Source organism: Physella acuta, unplaced genomic scaffold (genome assembly GCF_028476545.2).
Source record: "Physella acuta isolate Inbredline_101_S28 unplaced genomic scaffold, ASM2847654v3 ptg000622l, whole genome shotgun sequence".
Taxonomy (NCBI): domain Eukaryota; kingdom Metazoa; phylum Mollusca; class Gastropoda; family Physidae; genus Physella; species Physella acuta.
The window spans coordinates 1,015,283-1,039,911 of NW_026732141.1; the positions used below are offsets into that span (position 1 = coordinate 1,015,283).

The 24,629-nt window shown below is 44.4% G+C and overlaps 2 protein-coding genes across 3 annotated transcripts; both read right to left on the reverse strand.

Moving 5' to 3' along the window:
- Positions 1-913: 913 nt before the first annotated feature.
- LOC131948087 (uncharacterized) lies at positions 914-13,185 on the reverse strand. Its single transcript, XM_059309594.1, has 5 exons — positions 13,059-13,185; positions 12,515-12,622; positions 8,343-8,423; positions 7,723-7,957; positions 914-1,123 (listed from the first exon to the last, which is right to left on the reverse strand). Exons 2-5 carry the CDS (start codon positions 12,619-12,621, stop codon positions 968-970), a joined length of 579 nt encoding a protein of 192 aa, XP_059165577.1. The 5' UTR covers position 12,622; positions 13,059-13,185; the 3' UTR covers positions 914-967.
- Positions 13,186-19,272: 6,087 nt separating this feature from the next.
- On the reverse strand, positions 19,273-24,204 carry LOC131948096 (globin-like). Of its 2 annotated transcripts, none has more exons than XM_059309611.1 (5): positions 24,106-24,204; positions 22,650-22,792; positions 22,264-22,365; positions 21,042-21,261; positions 19,273-19,901 (listed from the first exon to the last, which is right to left on the reverse strand). In XM_059309611.1, exons 1-5 carry the CDS (start codon positions 24,127-24,129, stop codon positions 19,821-19,823), a joined length of 570 nt encoding a protein of 189 aa, XP_059165594.1. In that variant the 5' UTR covers positions 24,130-24,204; the 3' UTR covers positions 19,273-19,820. The 2 variants fall into 2 exon arrangements, with proteins under 2 accessions (XP_059165594.1, XP_059165593.1); XM_059309610.1 differs by having other exon boundaries at positions 19,273-19,938.
- Between the last annotated feature and the right edge of the window lie 425 nt (positions 24,205-24,629).

The window sequence follows — 24,629 nt, forward strand, 5'->3', positions numbered from 1 at the left end:
TTAGAAAGGGATCCCTTACTGAATCATGTAGACTAAGCTAACAACATAACTTGCTGCTACACAACACCAGTACTGACTTAATGAAGTTGTTAGCTAGATTATACAGAGTTTTTTTCTGTACAGATCTACTACTTCAGTGTATGGCTTACAACCAAACAATTCAGCTAAACTACAGCTAAATCAGTTTCACACCATCGTACTTCCCTACCACATCAATAACTAGCAACATTTGTTTCATGAGATGTCATTAAAAAGTCAATATTAAGCTCCCACTTGATCGTGGCAGTTGAAACAAATTTTCTCATAGAATAGGAACGGCTACTCATATTAACGGTTTACTGTGAACAAGTTAATAAATGAGTAGTTTCCCTTTGCTCGAAATGTAAAAAACCAACACAATTCACAATCAATAATTACGTGAGTTCATGTGTACAACTATTTAATATAGTTACCCATCATTTACGAAACTTAGCACACATGAGTTATTAGTTAGTTATTGGCAATAATGTTATATTTATAGATTAAAAAAAAACCCATAATAATAAGCAAACTAGTTCTAATAATCTAATTTTGGCTTTACCACTAGGAAAAAGTCTACATATCTTTTCGATTTTGAAACCTGTCTTTTGTCGGACCAACGTACAGATAGTCCAGGACCAGGGTAATATGGTCATTTAAAACATACATTTCTCCAAAACAACTTAAGCTTTATTGTATTGGGCATTTGTCAAATCAGCATAATCTGATACATTCTAAACACAAAATACACAGAATGTACACTGACGTGAGGTGTCATTAATACATATAATACATGTAATTCAATGAATATATATATATATATATATATATATATATATATATATATATATATATATATATATATATATATATATATATATATATATATATCCATATATGAAGTGAGCACTGTGTGTCGAGTCAATGTGATGACCTGCCAGTGCCAGGATCAGAGCAAACAACAACAACTAGACTTGGGTTTCTCCAATGACTTCCCCATCTCCACGATCGTGTTGAAGAGTTTTCTCCAAGCGCGGACCTCCTCGCCGTTCTCGTCAACCTTCAGCTTGGGCACGATAAAAAGGTGGAACTTGTCCCGGAATTGCTGGGGAAAGAGAACAAAAAGGTGGAACTTGTCCCGGAATTGCTGGGGAGAGAGAACAAAAAGGTGGAACTTGTCCCAGAATTGCTGAGGAAAGAGAACAAAAAGGTGGAACTTGTCCCGGAATTGCTGGGGAAAGAGAACAAAAAGGTGGAACTTGTCCCGGAATTGCTGGGGAAAGAGAACAAAAAGGTGGAACTTGTCCCGGAATTGCTGGGGAAAGAGAACAAAAAGGTGGAACTTGTCCCGGAATTGCTGGGGAGAGAGAGAACAAAATGCTGGAACTTGTCCCGGAATTGCTGGGGAAAGAGAACAAAAAGGTGGAACTTGTCCCGGAATTGCTGGGGAAAGAGAACAAAAAGGTGGAACTTGTCCCGGAATTGCTGGGGAAAGAGAACAAAAAGGTGGAACTTGTCATGGAATAGCTGGGGAGAGAGAGAACAAAAAGGTGGAACTTGTCATGGAATAGCTGGGGAGAGAGAGAACAAAAAGGTGGAACTTGTCCCAGAATTGCTGAGGAAAGAGAACAAAAAGGTGGAACTTGTCATGGAATAGCTGGGGAGAGAGAGAACAAAAAGGTGGAACTTGTCCCAGAATTGCTGAGGAAAGAGAACAAAAAGGTGGAACTTGTCATGGAATAGCTGGGGAGAGAGAGAACAAAAAGGTGGAACTTGTCCCAGAATTGCTGAGGAAAGAGAACAAAAAGGTGGAACTTGTCCCAGAATTGCTGGTGAAAGAGAACAAAAAGGTGGAACTTGTCATGGAATAGCTGGGGAAAGAGAACAAAATGGTGGAACTTGTCCCGGAATTGCTGGGGAAAGAGAACAAAAAGATGGAACTTGTCCCGGAATTGCTGGGGAGAGAGAGAGAGAACAAAAAGGTGGAACTTGTCATGGAATAGCTGGGGAGAGAGAGAACAAAAAGGTGGAACTTGTCATGGAATAGCTGGGGAGAGAGAGAACAAAAAGGTGGAACTTGTCCCGGAATTGCTGGGAAAAGAGAACAAAAAGGTGGAACTTGTCCCGGAATTACTGGGGAAAGAGAACAAAAAGGTGGAACTTGTCCCGGAATTGCTGGGGAAAGAGAACAAAAAGGTGGAACTTGTCCCGGAATTGCTGGGGAAAGAGAACAAAAAGGTGGAACTTGTCCCGGAATTGCTGGGGAAAGAGAACAAAAAGGTGGAACTTGTCCCGGAATTGCTGGGGAAAGAGAACAAAAAGGTGGAACTTGTCCCGGAATTGCTGGGGAAAGAGAACAAAAAGGTGGAACTTGTCATGGAATAGCTGGGGAGAGAGAGAACAAAATGCTGGAACTTGTCCCGGAATTGCTGGGGAAAGAGAACAAAAAGGTGGAACTTGTCCCGGAATTGCTGGGGAAAGAGAACAAAAAGGTGGAACTTGTCCCGGAATTGTTGGGGAGAGAGAGAACAAAAAGGTGGAACTTGTCCCGGAATTGCTGGGGAAAGAGAACAAAAAGGTGGAACTTGTCCCGGAATTGCTGGGGAAAGAGAACAAAAAGGTGGAACTTGTCCCGGAATTGCTGGGGAAAGAGAACAAAAAGGTGGAACTTGTCCCGGAATTGCTGGGGAAAGAGAACATAAAGGTGGAACTTGTCCCGGAATTGCTGGGGAAAGAGAACAAAAAGGTGGAACTTGTCCCAGAATTGTTGGGGAGAGAGAGAACAAAATGCTGGAACTTGTCCCGGAATAGCTGGGGAGAGAGAGAACAAAATGCTGGAACTTGTCCCGGAATAGCTGGGGAAAGAGAACATAAAGGTGGAACTTGTCATGGAATAGCTGGGGAGAGAGAGAACAAAAAGGTGGAACTTGTCATGGAATAGCTGGGGAGAGAGAGAACAAAAAGGTGGAATTTGTCATTGAATAGCTGGGGAGAGAGAGAACAAAAAGGTGGAACTTGTCCCGGAATTGCTGGGGAAAGAGAACATAAAGGTGGAACTTGTCATGGAATAGCTGGGGAAAGAGAACATAAAGGTGGAACTTGTCATGGAATAGCTGGGGAGAGAGAGAACAAAAAGGTGGAACTTGTCCCGGAATTGCTGGGGAAAGAGAACATAAAGGTGGAACTTGTCATGGAATAGCTGGGGAGAGAGAGAACAAAAAGGTGGAAGTTGTCATGGAATAGCTGGGGAGAGAGAGAACAAAAAGGTGGAACTTGTCCCAGAATTGCTGAGGAAAGAGAACAAAAAGGTGGAACTTGTCCCAGAATTGCTGAGGAAAGAGAACATAAAGGTGGAACTTGTCCCGGAATTGCTGGGGAAAGAGAACAAAAAGGTGGAACTTGTCCCAGAATTGCTGAGGAAAGAGAACAAAAAGGTGGAACTTGTCCCGGAATTGCTGGGGAAAGAGAACAAAATGGTGGAACTTGTCCCGGAATTGCTGGGGAAAGAGAACAAAAAGGTGGAACTTGTCCCGGAATTGCTGGGGAAAGAGAACAAAAAGGTGGAACTTGTCCCGGAATTGCTGGGGAAAGAGAACAAAAAGGTGGAACTTGTCCCGGAATTGCTGGGGAAAGAGAACAAAAAGGTGGAACTTGTCCCGGAATTGCTGGGGAAAGAGAACAAAAAGGTGGAACTTGTCCCGGAATTGCTGGGGAAAGAGAACAAAAAGGTGGAACTTGTCCCGGAATTGCTGGGGAAAGAGAACAAAAAGATGGAACTTGTCCTGGAATTGCTGGGGAAAGAGAACAAAAAGGTGGAACTTGTCCCAGAATTGCTGAGGAAAGAGAACAAAAAGGTGGAACTTGTCCTGGAATTGCTGGGGAAAGAGAACAAAAAGGTGGAACTTGTCCCAGAATTGCTGAGGAAAGAGAACAAAAAGGTGGAACTTGTCCCGGAATTGCTGGGGAAAGAGAACAAAAAGGTGGAACTTGTCCCGGAATTGCTGGGGAAAGAGAACAAAATGGTGGAACTTGTCCCGGAATTGCTGGGGAAAGAGAACAAAAAGGTGGAACTTGTCCCGGAATTGCTGGGGAGAGAGAACAAAAAGGTGGAACTTGTCCCGGAATTGCTGGGGAAAGAGAACAAAAAGGTGGAACTTGTCCCGGAATTGCTGGGGAAAGAGAACAAAAAGGTGGAACTTGTCCTGGAATAGCTGGGGAAAGAGAACATAAAGGTGGAACTTGTCATGGAATAGCTGGGGAGAGAGAGAACAAAAAGGTGGAACTTGTCATGGAATAGCTGGGGAGAGAGAGAACAAAAAGGTGGAACTTGTCATGGAATAGCTGGGGAGAGAGAGAACAAAAAGGTGGAACTTGTCCCGGAATTGCTGGGGAGAGAGAGAGAGAACAAAAAGGTGGAACTTGTCATGGAATAGCTGGGGAGAGAGAGAACAAAAAGGTGGAACTTGTCATGGAATAGCTGGGGAGAGAGAGAACAAAAAGGTGGAACTTGTCCCGGAATTGCTGGGGAGAGAGAACAAAAAGGTGGAACTTGTCCCGGAATTGCTGGGGAAAGAGAACAAAAAGGTGGAACTTGTCCCGGAATAGCTGGGGAGAGAGAGAACAAAAAGGTGGAACTTGTCCCAGAATTGCTGAGGAAAGAGAACAAAAAGGTGGAACTTGTCCCAGAATTGCTGGTGAAAGAGAACAAAAAGGTGGAACTTGTCATGGAATAGCTGGGGAAAGAGAACAAAATGGTGGAACTTGTCCCGGAATTGCTGGGGAAAGAGAACAAAAAGATGGAACTTGTCCCGGAATTGCTGGGGAGAGAGAGAGAGAACAAAAAGGTGGAACTTGTCATGGAATAGCTGGGGAGAGAGAGAACAAAAAGGTGGAACTTGTCATGGAATAGCTGGGGAGAGAGAGAACAAAAAGGTGGAACTTGTCCCGGAATTGCTGGGAAAAGAGAACAAAAAGGTGGAACTTGTCCCGGAATTACTGGGGAAAGAGAACAAAAAGGTGGAACTTGTCCCGGAATTGCTGGGGAAAGAGAACAAAAAGGTGGAACTTGTCCCGGAATTGCTGGGGAAAGAGAACAAAAAGGTGGAACTTGTCCCGGAATTGCTGGGGAAAGAGAACAAAAAGGTGGAACTTGTCCCGGAATTGCTGGGGAAAGAGAACAAAAAGGTGGAACTTGTCCCGGAATTGCTGGGGAAAGAGAACAAAAAGGTGGAACTTGTCATGGAATAGCTGGGGAGAGAGAGAACAAAATGCTGGAACTTGTCCCGGAATTGCTGGGGAAAGAGAACAAAAAGGTGGAACTTGTCCCGGAATTGCTGGGGAAAGAGAACAAAAAGGTGGAACTTGTCCCGGAATTGTTGGGGAGAGAGAGAACAAAAAGGTGGAACTTGTCCCGGAATTGCTGGGGAAAGAGAACAAAAAGGTGGAACTTGTCCCGGAATTGCTGGGGAAAGAGAACAAAAAGGTGGAACTTGTCCCGGAATTGCTGGGGAAAGAGAACAAAAAGGTGGAACTTGTCCCGGAATTGCTGGGGAAAGAGAACAAAAAGGTGGAACTTGACCCGGAATTGTTGGGGAGAGAGAGAACAAAATGCTGGAACTTGTCCCGGAATAGCTGGGGAAAGAGAACATAAAGGTGGAACTTGTCCCGGAATTGCTGGGGAAAGAGAACAAAAAGGTGGAACTTGTCCCAGAATTGTTGGGGAGAGAGAGAACAAAATGCTGGAACTTGTCCCGGAATAGCTGGGGAGAGAGAGAACAAAATGCTGGAACTTGTCCCGGAATAGCTGGGGAAAGAGAACATAAAGGTGGAACTTGTCATGGAATAGCTGGGGAGAGAGAGAACAAAAAGGTGGAACTTGTCATGGAATAGCTGGGGAGAGAGAGAACAAAAAGGTGGAATTTGTCATTGAATAGCTGGGGAGAGAGAGAACAAAAAGGTGGAACTTGTCCCGGAATTGCTGGGGAAAGAGAACATAAAGGTGGAACTTGTCATGGAATAGCTGGGGAAAGAGAACATAAAGGTGGAACTTGTCATGGAATAGCTGGGGAGAGAGAGAACAAAAAGGTGGAACTTGTCCCGGAATTGCTGGGGAAAGAGAACATAAAGGTGGAACTTGTCATGGAATAGCTGGGGAGAGAGAGAACAAAAAGGTGGAAGTTGTCATGGAATAGCTGGGGAGAGAGAGAACAAAAAGGTGGAACTTGTCCCAGAATTGCTGAGGAAAGAGAACAAAAAGGTGGAACTTGTCCCAGAATTGCTGAGGAAAGAGAACATAAAGGTGGAACTTGTCCCGGAATTGCTGGGGAAAGAGAACAAAAAGGTGGAACTTGTCCCAGAATTGCTGAGGAAAGAGAACAAAAAGGTGGAACTTGTCCCGGAATTGCTGGGGAAAGAGAACAAAATGGTGGAACTTGTCCCGGAATTGCTGGGGAAAGAGAACAAAAAGGTGGAACTTGTCCCGGAATTGCTGGGGAAAGAGAACAAAAAGGTGGAACTTGTCCCGGAATTGCTGGGGAAAGAGAACAAAAAGGTGGAACTTGTCCCGGAATTGCTGGGGAAAGAGAACAAAAAGGTGGAACTTGTCCCGGAATTGCTGGGGAAAGAGAACAAAAAGGTGGAACTTGTCCCGGAATTGCTGGGGAAAGAGAACAAAAAGGTGGAACTTGTCCCGGAATTGCTGGGGAAAGAGAACAAAAAGATGGAACTTGTCCTGGAATTGCTGGGGAAAGAGAACAAAAAGGTGGAACTTGTCCCAGAATTGCTGAGGAAAGAGAACAAAAAGGTGGAACTTGTCCTGGAATTGCTGGGGAAAGAGAACAAAAAGGTGGAACTTGTCCCAGAATTGCTGAGGAAAGAGAACAAAAAGGTGGAACTTGTCCCGGAATTGCTGGGGAAAGAGAACAAAAAGGTGGAACTTGTCCCGGAATTGCTGGGGAAAGAGAACAAAATGGTGGAACTTGTCCCGGAATTGCTGGGGAAAGAGAACAAAAAGGTGGAACTTGTCCCGGAATTGCTGGGGAGAGAGAACAAAAAGGTGGAACTTGTCCCGGAATTGCTGGGGAAAGAGAACAAAAAGGTGGAACTTGTCCCGGAATTGCTGGGGAAAGAGAACAAAAAGGTGGAACTTGTCCTGGAATAGCTGGGGAAAGAGAACATAAAGGTGGAACTTGTCATGGAATAGCTGGGGAGAGAGAGAACAAAAAGGTGGAACTTGTCATGGAATAGCTGGGGAGAGAGAGAACAAAAAGGTGGAACTTGTCATGGAATAGCTGGGGAGAGAGAGAACAAAAAGGTGGAACTTGTCCCAGAATTGCTGAGGAAAGAGAACAAAAAGGTGGAACTTGTCATGGAATAGCTGGGGAAAGAGAACAAAATGGTGGAACTTGTCATGGAATAGCTGGGGAAAGAGAACAAAATGGTGGAACTTGTCATGGAATAGCTGGGGAAAGAGAACAAAAAGGTGGAACTTGTCATGGAATAGCTGGGGAGAGAGAGAACAAAAAGGTGGAACTTGTCATGGAATAGCTGGGGAAAGAGAACAAAATGGTGGAACTTGTCATGGAATAGCTGGGGAGAGAGAACATAAAGGTGGAACCTGTCTGCAAAATGTCTGCTTCCAACAAAAGGTGTGCTAACAAAATGTCTGCCAACGCAAGAGCTAAAGGCCTAGGTCAGACGACTGACCTCAAAATACGAGATCGAGACGGGGTTGACCCTCCTGTCGACGTGAAACGTGATGAGGTCCAGCAGTTTGATCTCCAGACGAGAAGGCTGACCGAGGAGGTTGACCAGCTCCTGCAAGCTGATGACGATGGCGTGCGAGTGGTTGACGAAACGCTCGTCCTGTGCCATCTGGTCTAGCGGCATGTTCTTGAACATCTTGAAGAATTCCCGCATGCCGTTGATGTCAGACATCATCCTGTGGAGAGAAATCTAAAACCTCTTCAAGACATGTTTACGTTCTCTAATGTCAATTCATGTTTACACGGGAGTATATGAAGAAAAGAATTGTGATCCATTCAATAGCACCCACACATGAAATGTGATATGAAACAGCACCCACACATGAAATGTGATATGAAACAGCACCCAAACATGAAATGTGATATGAAAAACAGCACCCAAACATGAAATATGATATGAAACAGCGACCACACATGGAATGTGATATGAAACAGCGACCACACATGACATGTGATATGAAACAGCACCCAAACACGACATGTGATATGAAACAGCACCCACACATTGAATGTGATATAAAAACACCACCACACATGCAATGTGATGTAAACAGCACCTACCACAACAACAAGTCGTGCGCAAGTTTTTCTCTTCCGTTCTCCATCAAGTCTGCCCATGATCGCGTGATGACAAATCTCTCTCTAAAGGACAGAAATGTTTGTGTACAGTTGTAAATAGATATGAAAACAGACTTGACAGACCGGCTACTATATACAGATCTGTCTGTACAATAGTTTTGGAAAGACAGGGCAGTAGATTTAAGACATCTCCACATTAACACCGACATCTCCACATTAACACCTGAACATTAACACCGACACCTCCACATTAACACTGACAACTCCACATTAACACCTGAACATTAACACCGACACCTCCACATTAACACCGACATCTCCAAATTAACACCTCCACATTAACACCTTCACATTAACACCTTCACATTAACACCGACACCTCCACATTAACACCTTCACATTAACACCGACACCTCCAAATTAACACCTTTACATTAACACCTCCACATTAACACCTCCACATTAACACCTTCACATTAACACCTCTACATTAACACCTCCACATTAACACCTCCACATTAACACCTCCACATTAACACCTTCACATTAACACCTCCACATTAACACCTTCACATTAACACCGACACCTCCACATTAACACCTCTACATTAACACCTCTACATTAACACCTCCACATTAACACCTCCACATTAACACCTCCACATTAACACCTTCACATTAACACCGACACCTCCACATTAACACCTCCACATTAACACCTCCAGATTAACACCTCCACATTAACACCTCCACATAAACACCTCCACATTAACACTGTCCCTACACTGTGGCCCTCCACTGTCCCTACACTGTGGCCCTCCACCGTGGCCCTCCACTGTCCCTGATTGTGGCCCTCCACTGGCCCTACACCGTGGCCCTCCACTGTCCCTACACTGTGGCCCTACACTGTGGCCCTCCACTGTCCCTACATTGTGGCCCTCCACTGTCCCTACACTGTGGCCCTCCACTGTCCCTACGCTGTGGCCCTCCACTGTCCCTACACTGTGGCCCTCCACTGTCCCTACACTGTGGCCCTCCACTGTCCCTGATTGTGGCCCTCCACTGTCCCTACACTGTGGCCCTCCACTGTCCCTACACTGTGGCCCTCCACTGTCCCTACACTGTGGCCCTCCACTGTCCCTGATTGTGGCCCTCTACTGTCCCTACACTGTGGCCCTCCACTGTCCCTACACTGTGGCCCTCCACTGTCCCTGATTGTGGCCCTCCACTGTCCCTACACTGTGGCCCTCCACTGTCCCTACACTGTGGCCCTCCACTGTCCCTACACTGTGGCCCTCCACTGTCCCTGATTGTGGCCCTCTACTGTCCCTACACTGTGGCCCTCCACTGTCCCTACACTGTGGCCCTCCACTGTCCCTACACTGTGGCCCTCCACTGTCCCTACACTGTGGCCCTCCACTGTCCCTACACTGTGGCCCTCCACTGTCCCTACACTGTGGCCCTCCACTGTCCCTACACTGTGGCCCTCCACTGTCCCTGACTGTGGCCCTCCACTGTCCCTACACTGTGGCCCTCCACTGTCCCTACACTGTGGCCCTCCACTGTCCCTACACTGTGGCCCTCCACTGTCCCTACACTGTGGCCCTCCACTGTCCCTACACTGTGGCCCTCCACTGTCCCTGATTGTGGCCCTCCACTGTCCCTGATTGTGGCCCTCCACTGTCCCTACACTGTGGCCCTCCACTGTCCCTACACTGTGGCCCTCCACTGTCCCTACGCTGTGGCCCTCCACTGTCCCTACACTGTGGCCCTCCACTGTCCCTGATTGTGGCCCTCCACTGTCCCTACACTGTGGCCCTCCACTGTCCCTACACTGTGGCCCTCCACTGTCCCTGACTGTGGCCCTCCACTGTCCCTGACTGTGGCCCTCCACTGTCCCTACATTGTGGCCCTCCACTGTCCCTACACTGTGGCCCTCCACTGTCCCTGATTGTGGCCCTCCACTGTCCCTACACTGTGGCCCTCCACTGTCCCTGATTGTGGCCCTCCACTGTCCCTACACTGTGGCCCTCCACTGTCCCTACATTGTGGCCCTCCACTGTCCCTACACTGTGGCCCTCCACTGTCCCTACACTGTGGCCCTCCACTGTCCCTACACTGTGGCCCTCCACTGTCCCTGATTGTGGCCCTCCACTGTCCCTACACTGTGGCCCTCCACTGTCCCTACATTGTGGCCCTCCACTGTCCCTGATTGTGGCCCTCCACTGTCCCTACACTGTGGCCCTCCACTGTCCCTACACTGTGGCCCTCCACTGTCCCTACACTGTGGCCCTCCACTGTCCCTACACTGTGGCCCTCCACTGTCCCTACACTGTGGCCCTCCACTGTCCCTGACTGTGGCCCTCCACTGTCCCTGATTGTGGCCCCCTACTGTCCCTACACTGTGGCCCTCCACTGTCCCTACACTGTGGCCCTCCACTGTCCCTACACTGTGGCCCTCCACTGTCCCTACATTGTGGCCCTCCACTGTCCCTACACTGTGGCCCTCCACTGTCCCTGATTGTGGCCCTCCACTGTCCCTACATTGTGGCCCTCCACTGTCCCTACACTGTGGCCCTCCACTGTCCCTACACTGTGGCCCTCCACTGTCCCTACACTGTGGCCCTCCACTGTCCCTGATTGTGGCCCTCCACTGTCCCTACACTGTGGCCCTCCACTGTCCCTGATTGTGGCCCCCTACTGTCCCTACACTGTGGCCCTCCACTGTCCCTACACTGTGGCCCTCCACTGTCCCTACACTGTGGCCCTCCACTGTCCCTACACTGTGGCCCTCCACTGTCCCTGATTGTGGCCCTCTACTGTCCCTACACTGTGGCCCTCCACTGTCCCTACACTGTGGCCCTCCACTGTCCCTACACTGTGGCCCTCCACTGTCCCTGATTGTGGCCCTCCACTGTCCCTACACTGTGGCCCTCCACTGTCCCTGATTGTGGCCCCCTACTGTCCCTACACTGTGGCCCTCCACTGTCCCTACACTGTGGCCCTCCACTGTCCCTACACTGTGGCCCTCCACTGTCCCTACACTGTGGCCCTCCACTGTCCCTGATTGTGGCCCTCCACTGTCTCTACACCGTGGCCCTCCACTGTCCCTACACTGTGGCCCTCCACTGTCCCTACACTGTGGCCCTCCACTGTCCCTACACTGTGGCCCTCCACTGTCCCTGACTGTGGCCCTCCACTGTCCCTGACTGTGGCCCTCCACTGTCCCTACATTGTGGCCCTCCACTGTCCCTACACTGTGGCCCTCCACTGTCCCTGACTGTGGCCCTCCACTGTCCCTACACTGTGGCCCTCCACTGTCCCTACACTGTGGCCCTCCACTGTCCCTACACTGTGGCCCTCCACTGTCCCTACACTGTGGCCCTCCACTGTCCCTACACTGTGGCCCTCCACTGTCCCTACACTGTGGCCCTCCACTGTCCCTGATTGTGGCCCTCCACTGTCCCTGACTGTGGCCCTCCACTGTCCCTACACTGTGGCCCTCCACTGTCCCTACACTGTGGCCCTCCACTGTCCCTACACTGTGGCCCTCCACTGTCCCTACACTGTGGCCCTCCACTGTCCCTGATTGTGGCCCTCCACTGTCTCTACACCGTGGCCCTCCACTGTCCCTACACTGTGGCCCTCCACTGTCCCTACACTGTGGCCCTCCACTGTCCCTGACTGTGGCCCTCCACTGTCCCTGACTGTGGCCCTCCACTGTCCCTACATTGTGGCCCTCCACTGTCCCTACACTGTGGCCCTCCACTGTCCCTACACTGTGGCCCTCCACTGTCCCTACACTGTGGCCCTCCACTGTCCCTGACTGTGGCCCTCCACTGTCCCTGACTGTGGCCCTCCACTGTCCCTGACACCTCCACATTAACACCTCCACATTAACACTGTCCCTACACTGTGGCCCTCCACTGTCCCTACACTGTGGCCCTCCACTGTCCCTACACTGTGGCCCTCCACTGTCCCTACACTGTGGCCCTCCACTGTCCCTGACTGTGGCCCTCCACTGTCCCTGATTGTGGCCCTCCACTGTCCCTACATTGTGGCCCTCCACTGGCCCTACACCGTGGCCCTCCACTGTCCCTACACTGTGGTCCTCCACTACAGCCAAAAGAACCACTAACCACACACGAGCCCACCTTGAAGTTAGCCCTGTCAGGGGACATAGTTCTGGACCCTCGGCTGGGAACAAGCTGTTGCGGTGTATGCGGTTTTTAGACGGCACTCGATTCTCCTCGATGGCCATTCTAAACCACAGAGAGATTGATTCAATGATACAAACAGCTGGCAACAAGACACTAAGGCAGTATATTTTAGCTAGCGGACGTAAATATTAGGGAATATTGGGCTACTCAAGACAGTGCTAGCTCAGAAATAACTCATTAATAAGGATAACCCATTAATGCCTAAGATTTATATATATATATATATATATATATATATATATATATATATATATATATATATATATATATATATATATATATATATATATAATGTATTTAACATCTGGATCTAACCGTAACCCTGAGCTTAATTAAAACCAAAAACTACATCAAACACTAACAATATTTAAATAATACGATTTTATATAATTATTTTTTTCTTTTTTTCTTTGAACATTTTTTAAAAACTAAAAGCATTTTCAATATTGTGAATGTATAACTCTAAACGTTTTCTTACCAGATGAATTAAGATCCTAAATGACTGCCAGTTGATGGATGGACTTAGGCCGATGATAAACATTCCTTATTTAAGACATCGAATACGATTTTGTTATTCCTCCATGAAGATAGTACTTTCTTTTCCATTGTTTTTCTTGATTCTTGTTTTTATTTACATCCCCTAAAGGCTATTTATAGCATCACTCTTTGATTGGACTTCCCTGTTTACAATGCCAAATTTCCAATACCAAATCAGGCGGCGTGCAAACATAGAGAGTTTTCTCTAGTTAGACTATGGTAGAAGTCATATTTTTGTCACTAAAATTGTTAAGTCAAAAAGAATGTAGAAATAGTCAGTAGTTAGTCAACAGGAAAGCCAAAATACAGAAGAAAAAGGAAAAAAAAGGAATAAAAAAGACAATAGTAAAAAGCAGCGAGTAAAAAAAAAGGAATTTCAATAGGATAGAATAACGAGAATATGTTCACAAGATGTCCTAAAAATAATGGCTAGAGGTACTCAATCTTAAAACTTAGGCCACACAGCGACACACTTGAAAAATCTGGCACAGCCACACCCTTGAAAAATCTGGCACAGCCACACACCTGTAAAATCTGGAACAGCCACACACCTGAAAAATCTGGAACAGCCCCACACCTGAAAATTCTGGCACAGCCACACACTTGAAAAATTTGGAACAGCCCCACACCTGAAAAATCTGGCACAGCCACACACCTGAAAAATCTGGCACAGCCACACACCTGAAAAATCTGGAACAGCCACACTTGAAAAATTTGGAACAGCCACACCTGAAAAATCTGGCACAGCCACACACCTGAAAAATCTGGCACAGCCACACACCTGAAAAATCTGGAACAGCCACACTTGAAAAATTTGGAACAGCCCCACACCTGAAAAATCTGGCACAGCCCCACACCTGAAAAATCTGGCACAGCCCCACACCTGAAAAATCTGGCAAATGCACACAGATTACGCGACATGACGGAAATCGATGGCTAGTGTTTGGTCTTGCAACGTTCAATTAAAACCCCAATAATTACCAGCAGCCGGAATAATTGTATGTACTGTTGGTAGCCAAGACTAGCCAGTCGTAGAATAATTGTATGTCCTGTTGGTAGCCAAGACTAGCAAGCGTAGAATAATTGTATGACCTGTTGGTAGCCAAGACTAGCCAGCGTAGAATAATTGTATGTACTGTTGGTAGCCAAGACTAGCCAGTCGTAGAATAATTGTATGTCCTGTTGGTAGCCAAGACTAACTAGCGTAGAATAATTGTATGTCCTGTTGGTAGCCAAGACTAGCCAGCGTAGAATAATTGTATGTCCTGTTGGTAGCCAAGACTAACCAGCGTAGAATAATTGTATGTCCTGTTGGTAGCCAAGACTAGCCAGCGTAGAATAATTGTATGTCCTGTTGGTAGCCAAGACTAGCCAGCGTAGAATAATTGTATGTCCTGTTGGTAGCCAACACTAACCAGCGTAGAATAATTGTATGTCCTGTTGGTAGCCAAGACTAACCAGCGTAGAATAATTGTATGACCTGTTGGTAGCCAAGACTATCCAGCGTAGAATAATTGTATGACCTGTTGGTAGCCAAGACTAGCCAGCGTAGAATAATTGTATGACCTGTTGGTAGCCAACACTAACCAGCGTAGAATAATTGTATGTCCTGTTGGTAGCCAAGACTAACCAGCGTAGAATAATTGTATGACCTGTTGGTAGCCAAGACTAGCCAGCGTAGAATAATTGTATGTCCTGTTGGTAGCCAAGACTAGCCAGCGTAGAATAATTGTATGTCCTGTTGGTAGCCAAGACTAACCAGCGTAGAATAATTGTATGTCCTGTTGGTAGCCAAGACTAACCAGCGTAGAATAATTGTATGACCTGTTGGTAGCCAAGACTAGCCAGCGTAGAATAATTGTATGACCTGTTGGTAGCCAACACTAACCAGCGTAGAATAATTGTATGTCCTGTTGGTAGCCAAGACTAGCCAGTCGTAGAATAATTGTATGTCCTGTTGGTAGCCAAGACTAGCCAGCGTAGAATAATTGTATGTCCTGTTGGTAGCCAAGACTAGCTAGCGTAGAATAATTGTATGTCCTGTTGGTAGCCAAGACTAGCCAGCGTAGAATAATTGTATGTCCTGTTGGTAGCCAAGACTAGCCAGCGTAGAATAATTGTATGTCCTGTTGGTAGCCAAGACTAGCCAGCGTAGAATAATTGTATGTCCTATTGGTAGCCAACACTAACCAGCGTAGAATAATTGTATGTCCTGTTGGTAGCCAAGACTAACCAGCGTAGAATAATTGTATGTCCTGTTGGTAGCCAAGACTAACCAGCGTAGAATAATTGTATGTCCTGTTGGTAGCCAAGACTAACCAGCGTAGAATAATTGTATGTCCTGTTGGTAGCCAAGACTAACCAGCGTAGAATAATTGTATGTCCTGTTGGTAGCCAAGACTAGCCAGCGTAGAATAATTGTATGTCCTATTGGTAGCCAACACTAACCAGCGTAGAATAATTGTATGTCCTGTTGGTAGCCAAGACTAACCAGCGTAGAATAATTGTATGTCCTGTTGGTAGCCAAGACTAACCAGCGTAGAATAATTGTATGTCCTGTTGGTAGCCAAGACTAACCAGCGTAGAATAATTGTATGTCCTGTTGGTAGCCAAGACTAATCAGCGTAGAATAATTGTATGTCCTGTTGGTAGCCAAGACTAACCAGCGTAGAATAATTGTATGACCTGTTGGTAGCCAAGACTAACCAGCGTAGAATAATTGTATGTCCTGTTGGTAGCCAACACTAACCAGCGTAGAATAATTGTATGTCCTGTTGGTAGCCAAGACTAACCAGCGTAGAATAATTGTATGTCCTGTTGGTAGCCAAGACTAACCAGCGTAGAATAATTGTATGTCCTGTTGGTAGCCAACACTAACCAGCGTAGAATAATTGTATGTCCTGTTGGTAGCCAAGACTAACCAGCGTAGAATAATTGTATGTCCTGTTGGTAGCCAAGACTAACCAGCGTAGAATAATTGTATGTCCTGTTGGTAGCCAACACTAACCAGCGTAGAATAATTGTATGACCTGTTGGTAGCCAACACTAACCAGCGTAGAATAATTGTATGTCCTGTTGGTAGCCAAGACTAACCAGCGTAGAATAATTGTATGTCCTGTTGGTAGCCAAGACTAACCAGCGTAGAATAATTGTATGTCCTGTTGGTAGCCAACACTAACCAGCGTAGAATAATTGTATGTCCTGTTGGTAGCCAAGACTAACCAGCGTAGAATAATTGTATGACCTGTTGGTAGCCAACACTAACCAGCGTAGAATAATTGTATGACCTGTTGGTAGCCAAGACTAGCCAGCGTAGAATAATTGTATGTCCTGTTGGTAGCCAAGACTAGCCAGCGTAGAATAATTGTATGTCCTGTTGGTAGCCAAGACTAACCAGCTTAGAATAATTGTATGTCCTGTTGGTAGCCAAGACTAACCAGCGTAGAATAATTGTATGTCCTGTTGGTAGCCAAGACTAGCCAGCGTAGAATAATTGTATGTCCTGTTGGTAGCCAACACTAACCAGCGTAGAATAATTGTATGTCCTGTTGGTAGCCAAGACTAGCCAGCGTAGAATAATTGTATGTCCTGTTGGTAGCCAAGACTAACCAGCGTAGAATAATTGTATGTCCTGTTGGTAGCCAAGACTAGCCAGCGTAGAATAATTGTATGTCCTGTTGGTAGCCAAGACTAACCAGCGTAGAATAATTGTATGTCCTGTTGGTAGCCAAGACTAGCCAGTCGTAGAATAATTGTATGTCCTGTTGGTAGCCAAGACTAACCAGCGTAGAATAATTGTATGTCCTGTTGGTAGCCAAGACTAGCAAGCGTAGAATAATTGTATGACCTGTTGGTAGCCAAGACTAGCCAGCGTAGAATAATTGTATGTCCTGTTGGTAGCCAAGACTAGCCAGCGTAGAATAATTGTATGACCTGTTGGTAGCCAAGACTAGCCAGCGTAGAATAATTGTATGTCCTGTTGGTAGCCAAGACTAACCAGCGTAGAATAATTGTATGTCCTGTTGGTAGCCAAGACTAACCAGCGTAGAATAATTGTATGTCCTGTTGGTAGCCAAGACTAATCAGCGTAGAATAATTGTATGTCCTGTTGGTAGCCAAGACTAACCAGCGTAGAATAATTGTATGACCTGTTGGTAGCCAAGACTAACCAGCGTAGAATAATTGTATGTCCTGTTGGTAGCCAACACTAACCAGCGTAGAATAATTGTATGTCCTGTTGGTAGCCAAGACTAACCAGCGTAGAATAATTGTATGTCCTGTTGGTAGCCAAGACTAACCAGCGTAGAATAATTGTATGTCCTGTTGGTAGCCAACACTAACCAGCGTAGAATAATTGTATGTCCTGTTGGTAGCCAAGACTAACCAGCGTAGAATAATTGTATGTCCTGTTGGTAGCCAAGACTAACCAGCGTAGAATAATTGTATGTCCTGTTGGTAGCCAAGACTAGCCAGCGTAGAATAATTGTATGACCTGTTGGTAGCCAACACTAACCAGCGTAGAATAATTGTATGTCCTGTTGGTAGCCAAGACTAACCAGCGTAGAATAATTGTATGTCTTGTTGGTAGCCAAGACTAACCAGCGTAGAATAATTGTATGACCTGTTGGTAGCCAACACTAACCAGCGTAGAATAATTGTATGTCCTGTTGGTAGCCAAGACTAACCAGCGTAGAATAATTGTATGACCTGTTGGTAGCCAACACTAACCAGCGTAGAATAATTGTATGACCTGTTGGTAGCCAAGACTAGCCAGCGTAGAATAATTGTATGTCCTGTTGGTAGCCAAGACTAGCCAGCGTAGAATAATTGTATGTCCTGTTGGTAGCCAAGACTAACCAGCTTAGAATAATTGTATGTCCTGTTGGTAGCCAAGACTAACCAGCGTAGAATAATTGTATGTCCTGTTGGTAGCCAAGACTAACCAGCTTAGAATAATTGTATGTCCTGTTGGTAGCCAAGACTAGCCAGCGTAGAATAATTGTATGTCCTGTTGGTAGCCAAGACTAACCAGCGTAGAATAATTGTATGTCCTGTTGGTAGCCAAGACTAGCCAGTCGTAGAATAATTGTATGTCCTGTTGGTAGCCAACACTAACCAGCGTAGAATAATTGTATGACCTGTTGGTAGCCAAGACTTGCTAGCGTAAAATAATTGTATGTCCTGTTGGTAGCCAAGACTAACCAGCGTAGAATAATTGTATGTCCTGTTGGTAGCCAACACTAACCAGCGTAGAATAATTGTATGTCCTGTTGGTAGCCAACACTAACCAGCGTAGAATAATTGTATGTCCTGTTGGTAGCCAACACTAACCAGCGTAGAATAATTGTATGTCCTGTTGGTAGCCAACACTAACCAGCGTAGAATAATTGTATGTCCTGTTGGTAGCTACACCTGAGGCAATAGCGCCACCTACCTGCTTGTGAACGTGGTCAGTTCTTAAAGTACCTCATTGGTTTAGTAAAGGTCTTGTAGTTGTTTATTTTATTGCCGTGTGGAACACAAGATGTGAGTTAAAGCGTCGAAGTATGAGCGTGTCTTGACTTCAAGCAAAATGTCGGGAGTTTTTTCTTCCTTTAGTTCCTGTGTACTTAGTTTCCGTTTAAAAAGACAGAGACCAGAACATCGTTTTAATTAGCCAATACGAATGGGAAATTTAAAAAAATAGAAGAAGACTAACAATACAAGGACTGCCTGTTTCAAGCTAAGAGACATTTTCCACAGTAAAGGGAACGGACGACATACAAATAAAAAAAAATGTCGTTGAGACTATGCGATAGACATTGTACACTCCGGCCGATAGAAACGTCGCAGGAATTTAACGTCACGGAGTCTAGAATAAATGACGTATTACAGACCAAAGTTTATGTATGTAAAAATACTTTAGCTACCATACACAGACTCGATTAAACAAAATTATGTCATCGTGAATACAAAAAGTTAAGATCACTTGAACAGAGGACTTTTTAAATCCAAACATTCACGCAAAACATACGAATTTCTAATATAAAAAAAAATTACAACAGATACGACATTCATAAACCAAACATTCATAAAAAGTTGATTCATTAAACATTGATAAATTTAACACAAAAAGCAAACTCAAACGGTTGATAATATAGAATATTTTTTCCAGCTTTATTTAATACAAACAATCAAAGAATTTACATACTTATAAAATGCAATACAACTACAGGTCTCTGATATTAATTTACGTCCTTTTCAAACCGGACACTGAAGATCAGAGTATGAAAAACCAATCCCACAATATATGACCCCAAGAAAATCAGAGTAACAAATCCCACTAATGTATGACTCTGTAAGATCGGAGTATGACAAATAAATCCCACTAATATATGACCCTAAGAAGATCAGAGTATGACAAACAAATCCCACTAATGTATGACCCTGTAAGATCAGAGTATGACAAACAAATCCCACTAAAGTATGACCCTGTAAGATCAGAGTATGACAAACAAATCCCACTAATGTATGATCCTGTAAGATCAGAGTATGACAAACAAATCCCACTAATGTATGACCCTGTAAGATCAGAGTATGACAAACAAATCCCACTAAAGTATGACCCTGTAAGATCAGAGTATGACAAACAAATCCCACTAATGTATGACCCTGTAAGATCAGAGTATGACACATTTATCCCTGCGACTGAAGTGCCCCTGCATCAGGCGGACCTTGTGGGCGAGCAGACCGATGCACATGACCCACAGCCTGACCTCTTGGTGGTCCTCTGGTCTGTCCAAGGCTTTGGATATAAATTTGGGAAATTTCTGTTCTAATGGCTGTAGGAGAATAAAAGTTCTGTTCTCATGTCTGTAGGAGAATAAAAGTTCTAATGTTTGTAGGAGAATAAAAAATCTAATGTCTGTAGGAGAATTAAAGTTCTCATGTCTGTAGGAGAATAAAAGTTCTAATGTCTGTAGGAGAATAAAAGTTCTAATGTTTGTAGGAGAATAAAAGTTCTAATGTCTGTAGGAGAATAAAAGTTCTGTTCTCATGTCTGTAGGAGAATAAAAAATCTAATGTCTGTAGGAGAATTAAAGTTCTAATGTTTGTAGGAGAATTAAAGTTCTAATGTCTGTAGGAGAATAAAAAATCTAATGTCTGTAGGAGAATTAAAGTTCTAATGTTTGTAGGAGAATAAAAAATCTAATGTCTGTAGGAGAATTAAAGTTCTAATGTCTGTAGGAGAATTAAAGTTCTAATGTCTGTAGGAGAATTAAAGTTCTAATGGCTGTAGGAGAATAAAAGTTCTAATGTCTGTAGGAGAATAAAAAATCTAATGTCTGTAGGAGAATAAAAGTTCTAATGTCTGTAGGAGAATAAAAGTTCTCATGTCTGTAGGAGAATAAAAGTTCTAATGTCTGTAGGAGAATAAAAGTTCTCATGTCTGTAGGAGAATTAAAGTTCTAATGTCTGTAGGAGAATAAAAGTTCTAATGTCTGTAGGAGAATAAAAGTTCTAATGTCTGTAGGAGAATTAAAGTTCTAATGTCTGTAGGAGAATAAAAGTTCTAATGTCTGTAGGAAAATAAAAGTTCTGTTCTCATGTGTGTAGGAGAATAAAAGTTCTAATGTCTGTAGGAGAATAAAAGTTCTAATGTTTGTAGGAGAATTAAAGTTCTAATGTTTGTAGGAGAATAAAAAATCTTATGTCTGTAGGAGAATTAAAGTTCTAATGTCTGTAGGAGAATAAAAGTTCTAATGTCTGTAGGAAAATAAAAGTTCTAATGTCTGTAGGAGAATAAAAGTTCTAATGTCTGTAGGAAAATAAAAGTTCTAATGTCTGTAGGAGAATAAAAGTTCTAATGTCTGTAGGAAAATAAAAGTTCTGTTCTCATGTGTGTAGGAGAATAAAAGTTCTAATGTCTGTAGGAGATACTTACATTAAAGTATCTGACGCCAATACACATATTCAAATGCTTTAAAGCCAGATGCATGATTGTCATGTCAAGTTTGGTCGGTTTCTTGACGTTGGAGACGATGACGTTGATCCAGTTGAGCAGCAGAATGACGTGGATCATAAACAAGCGGCTATGGATTCCTTCTTTCTCGCCAAACATGGGGTGGAAGAGGGATCTCATCTTTGGGATGTTGTCTAGCATCCTAAGTAGCGGAGGGGAGGGGGGGGGGGGAGAGTAAAAATCACAGAACATCAGTCAACATCAAATTGTGAAAATAGTCGGTCTTTGTAATCCTGGACATCACAGAACATCAGGCAACATCCGGGACATCACAGAACATCATGCAACATCCAGGACATCACAGAACATCAGGCAACATCCGGGACATCACAGAACATCAGGCAACATCCGAGATATCACAGAACATAAAGCAACATCCGGGACATCACAGAACATAAAGCAACATCCGGGACATCACAGAACGAACATCAGGCAACATTCGGGACATCACAGAACATCAGGCAACATCCGGGACATCACAGAACATCAGGCAACATCCAGGACATCACAGAACATCAGGCAACATCCGGGACATCACAGAACATCAGGCAACATCCGGGACATCACAGAACGAACATCAGGCAACATCCAGGACATCACAGAACATCAAGCAACATCCGGGACATCACAGAACATCAGGCAACATCCGGGACATCACAGAACATCAAGCAACATCCGGGACATCACAGAACATCAGGCAACATCCGGGACATCACAGAACATCAAGCAACATCCGGGACATCACAGAACATCAGGCCATAGTTAGAGTTATTGAGATCAAATGAAACAAGATTTTGCCCTATTTGGTTTTTTAAAACAGCATTTTCACAGCTTTCGTTGTTAGTTAGACTAAGAAGTATTGGGGATATCAAACTGCGACTACTTGCAAGTCAAAAAAGGAATTCAATTTCCGTCTAGCCAAAGTCATATGAAGGAATTCAATGTCCGTCTAAGCCAAGTCATATGAAGGAATTCAATGTCCATATTTATCCCGGGTTCTTAAAGTAAAACCACAAATCAAAGCATTAAATCCACAAACCAAAGCATTAAATCCACAAACCAAACCATTAAATCCACAAACCAAACCATTAAATCCACAAACCAAAGCATTAAATCCACAAACCAAATCATTAAATCCACAAACCAAAGCATTAAGTCCTTAGCAAATTTCCTGCCCAGTGTATTGAATTCGTCCTGATTGCTGCCCACCATACGTTTCCATGACGACACGAGTATGTCCTTCTCTCTGTTAGCAGAACAGATCAACAGTCAACACATAGTGAATGTAAGGATCTCAAGGATTTGGCAGACGGCTAGAAGTGTGATGCCATTTATGTTGGTAAGATCATGTGACACGCAGCCAATCAGATATTGCGAATAAGATCATGTGACAGATGTACAGAGAACCAGGTGTGTCACATGCTAGACGTACAACATCACGTGACAGGTGTGTCACATTCAGATGTCAGATGTCACATGTCAGTTGTCAGAGAATCAGGTGTGTCACATGTCAGATGTGGATAAACTTACTGATCTGTCATCCGTGTTATAGGGCAAACGATTGTCTGATATCCAGGCTGGCTTGCTTCATTGGATGGTGTCAGTAAATCTGCATCCACTGCTTCACCGGAGTCTATATCCACACTTGAATCCAAGGATCTCAAAGATTCTTTCTGAAATGTGTTAATAGGCTTTTACTATGGTTACAATGACATTTTTCTAATGGACTAATTTCGTTCAAAATTTTCAAATAAATTTAATGAAAACCCAAGGCAATTTAATGTCCAATCTATTTAGTTGGTCTAAAACATTAATTTAGGCTCACAATAAATAGGCCTATCTGAATTTTTATCATCTTTATTTTTAAATTAAATGATTTTCCCCATCTCGACCTCATCTTGATGTCACCTATGATGAATACTCCCCGCCATTATGATTTGCTTTATTATATGTATAATCAACTGAATAAAGCAAAATATCTGTATTCGAAGCTTTTAAGTAAAAGTACAACATCCTCTTTCTTAGCACGACCGGTGAAGTTCTAGCTAATGAATTCTAGCAGTGTCTGGTCTGGTTATCCTTTACTTGGCTGCTTCATTTACTTTGGTACCAAGTCCCTGTATTAATCCCCTATATCCAAGTCCATGTATCGTCCCCTGTACCACGTCCCTGTACCAATCCCCTGTATCAATAAACCTGTACCAAGTCCCTGTACCAATCACCTGTACCAAGCCCCTGTACCAAGTCCCTGTACCAAGTCCCTGTACCATGTCCCTGTACCAATCCCCTGTACCAAGTCCCTTACCGTTCCTGTACCAAGCCCCTGTACCAAGTCCCTGTACCAAGTCCCTGTACCAATCCCCTGTACCAATCCCCTGTACCAAGTCCCTGTATCAATCCCCTGTACTAAATCCCTGTACCAAGCCCCTGTACCAAGCCCCTGTACCAATCCCCTGTACCAATCCCCTGTATCAATCCCCTGTACCAAGTCCCTGTATCAATCCCCTGTACTAAATCCCTGTACCAAGCCCCTGTACCAAGCCCCTGTACCAAGTCCCTGTACCAATCCCCTGTATCAATCCCCTGTACCAAGTCCCTGTATCAATCCCCTGTACTAAATCCCTGTACCAAGCCCCTGTACCAAGCCCCTGTACCAAGTCCCTGTACCAAGTCCCTGTACCAAGTCCCTGTACCAAACCCCTGTACCAATCCCCTGTATCAATCCCCTGTACCAAGTCCCTGTACCAAGCCCCTGTACCAAGTCCCTGTACCAAGTCCCTGTACCAAGTCCCTGTACCAATCCCCTGTACCAAGTCCTTGTACCAAGCCCCTGTACCAAGTCCCTGTACCAAACCCCTGTACCAATCCCCTGTATCAATCCCCTGTACCAAGTCCCTATACCAAGTTCCGGGTCCACAGTGACAGTCCTATCTTCTGTTTCTACACTGTCACGTGTAACACGAACCACACACCTAAGTCTACATACCGCGTGCAATAAATTTGTAAACATGTTGATCTGTTGGCATCAATTCCAGACTCTAGCATCAGTTCAGCAAAGAAATCTTCAAGGGCTTCACACAACACAATAGATAAGTTGCTGATATCTAGCGTTCAAGATGGCGTCAATCTTGTGCGAATCTGATTGTGCTGCGCAATCGAATCGCATCTGAAAACTCTGTTTACGAATAGTGAATTCCTTTGACACTGTCAAAAGCAACTTTTTGTTTTTTTGTAGCTATACGGGAAGCAAAATATTGTTTAAATAAAGCTGGAGTGATCTCAATTAAACTTTTTAGAATATTCTTTTATAACAGTATGAGGGATGGCAATTCGGGATGTAGACATGATTTTTAATAAATTTTAAAATTAGAATAGAATCCCGCAGAAAAAAATATTGCGCATCAAGTAAACAGCAAACAATATGTGTATAATAGTGCGGAATATTGTTACTTTATAAATTCATTTGCGTTTTATGTAAAATTGGAAATATCATAAAGTACTACTTTTGGT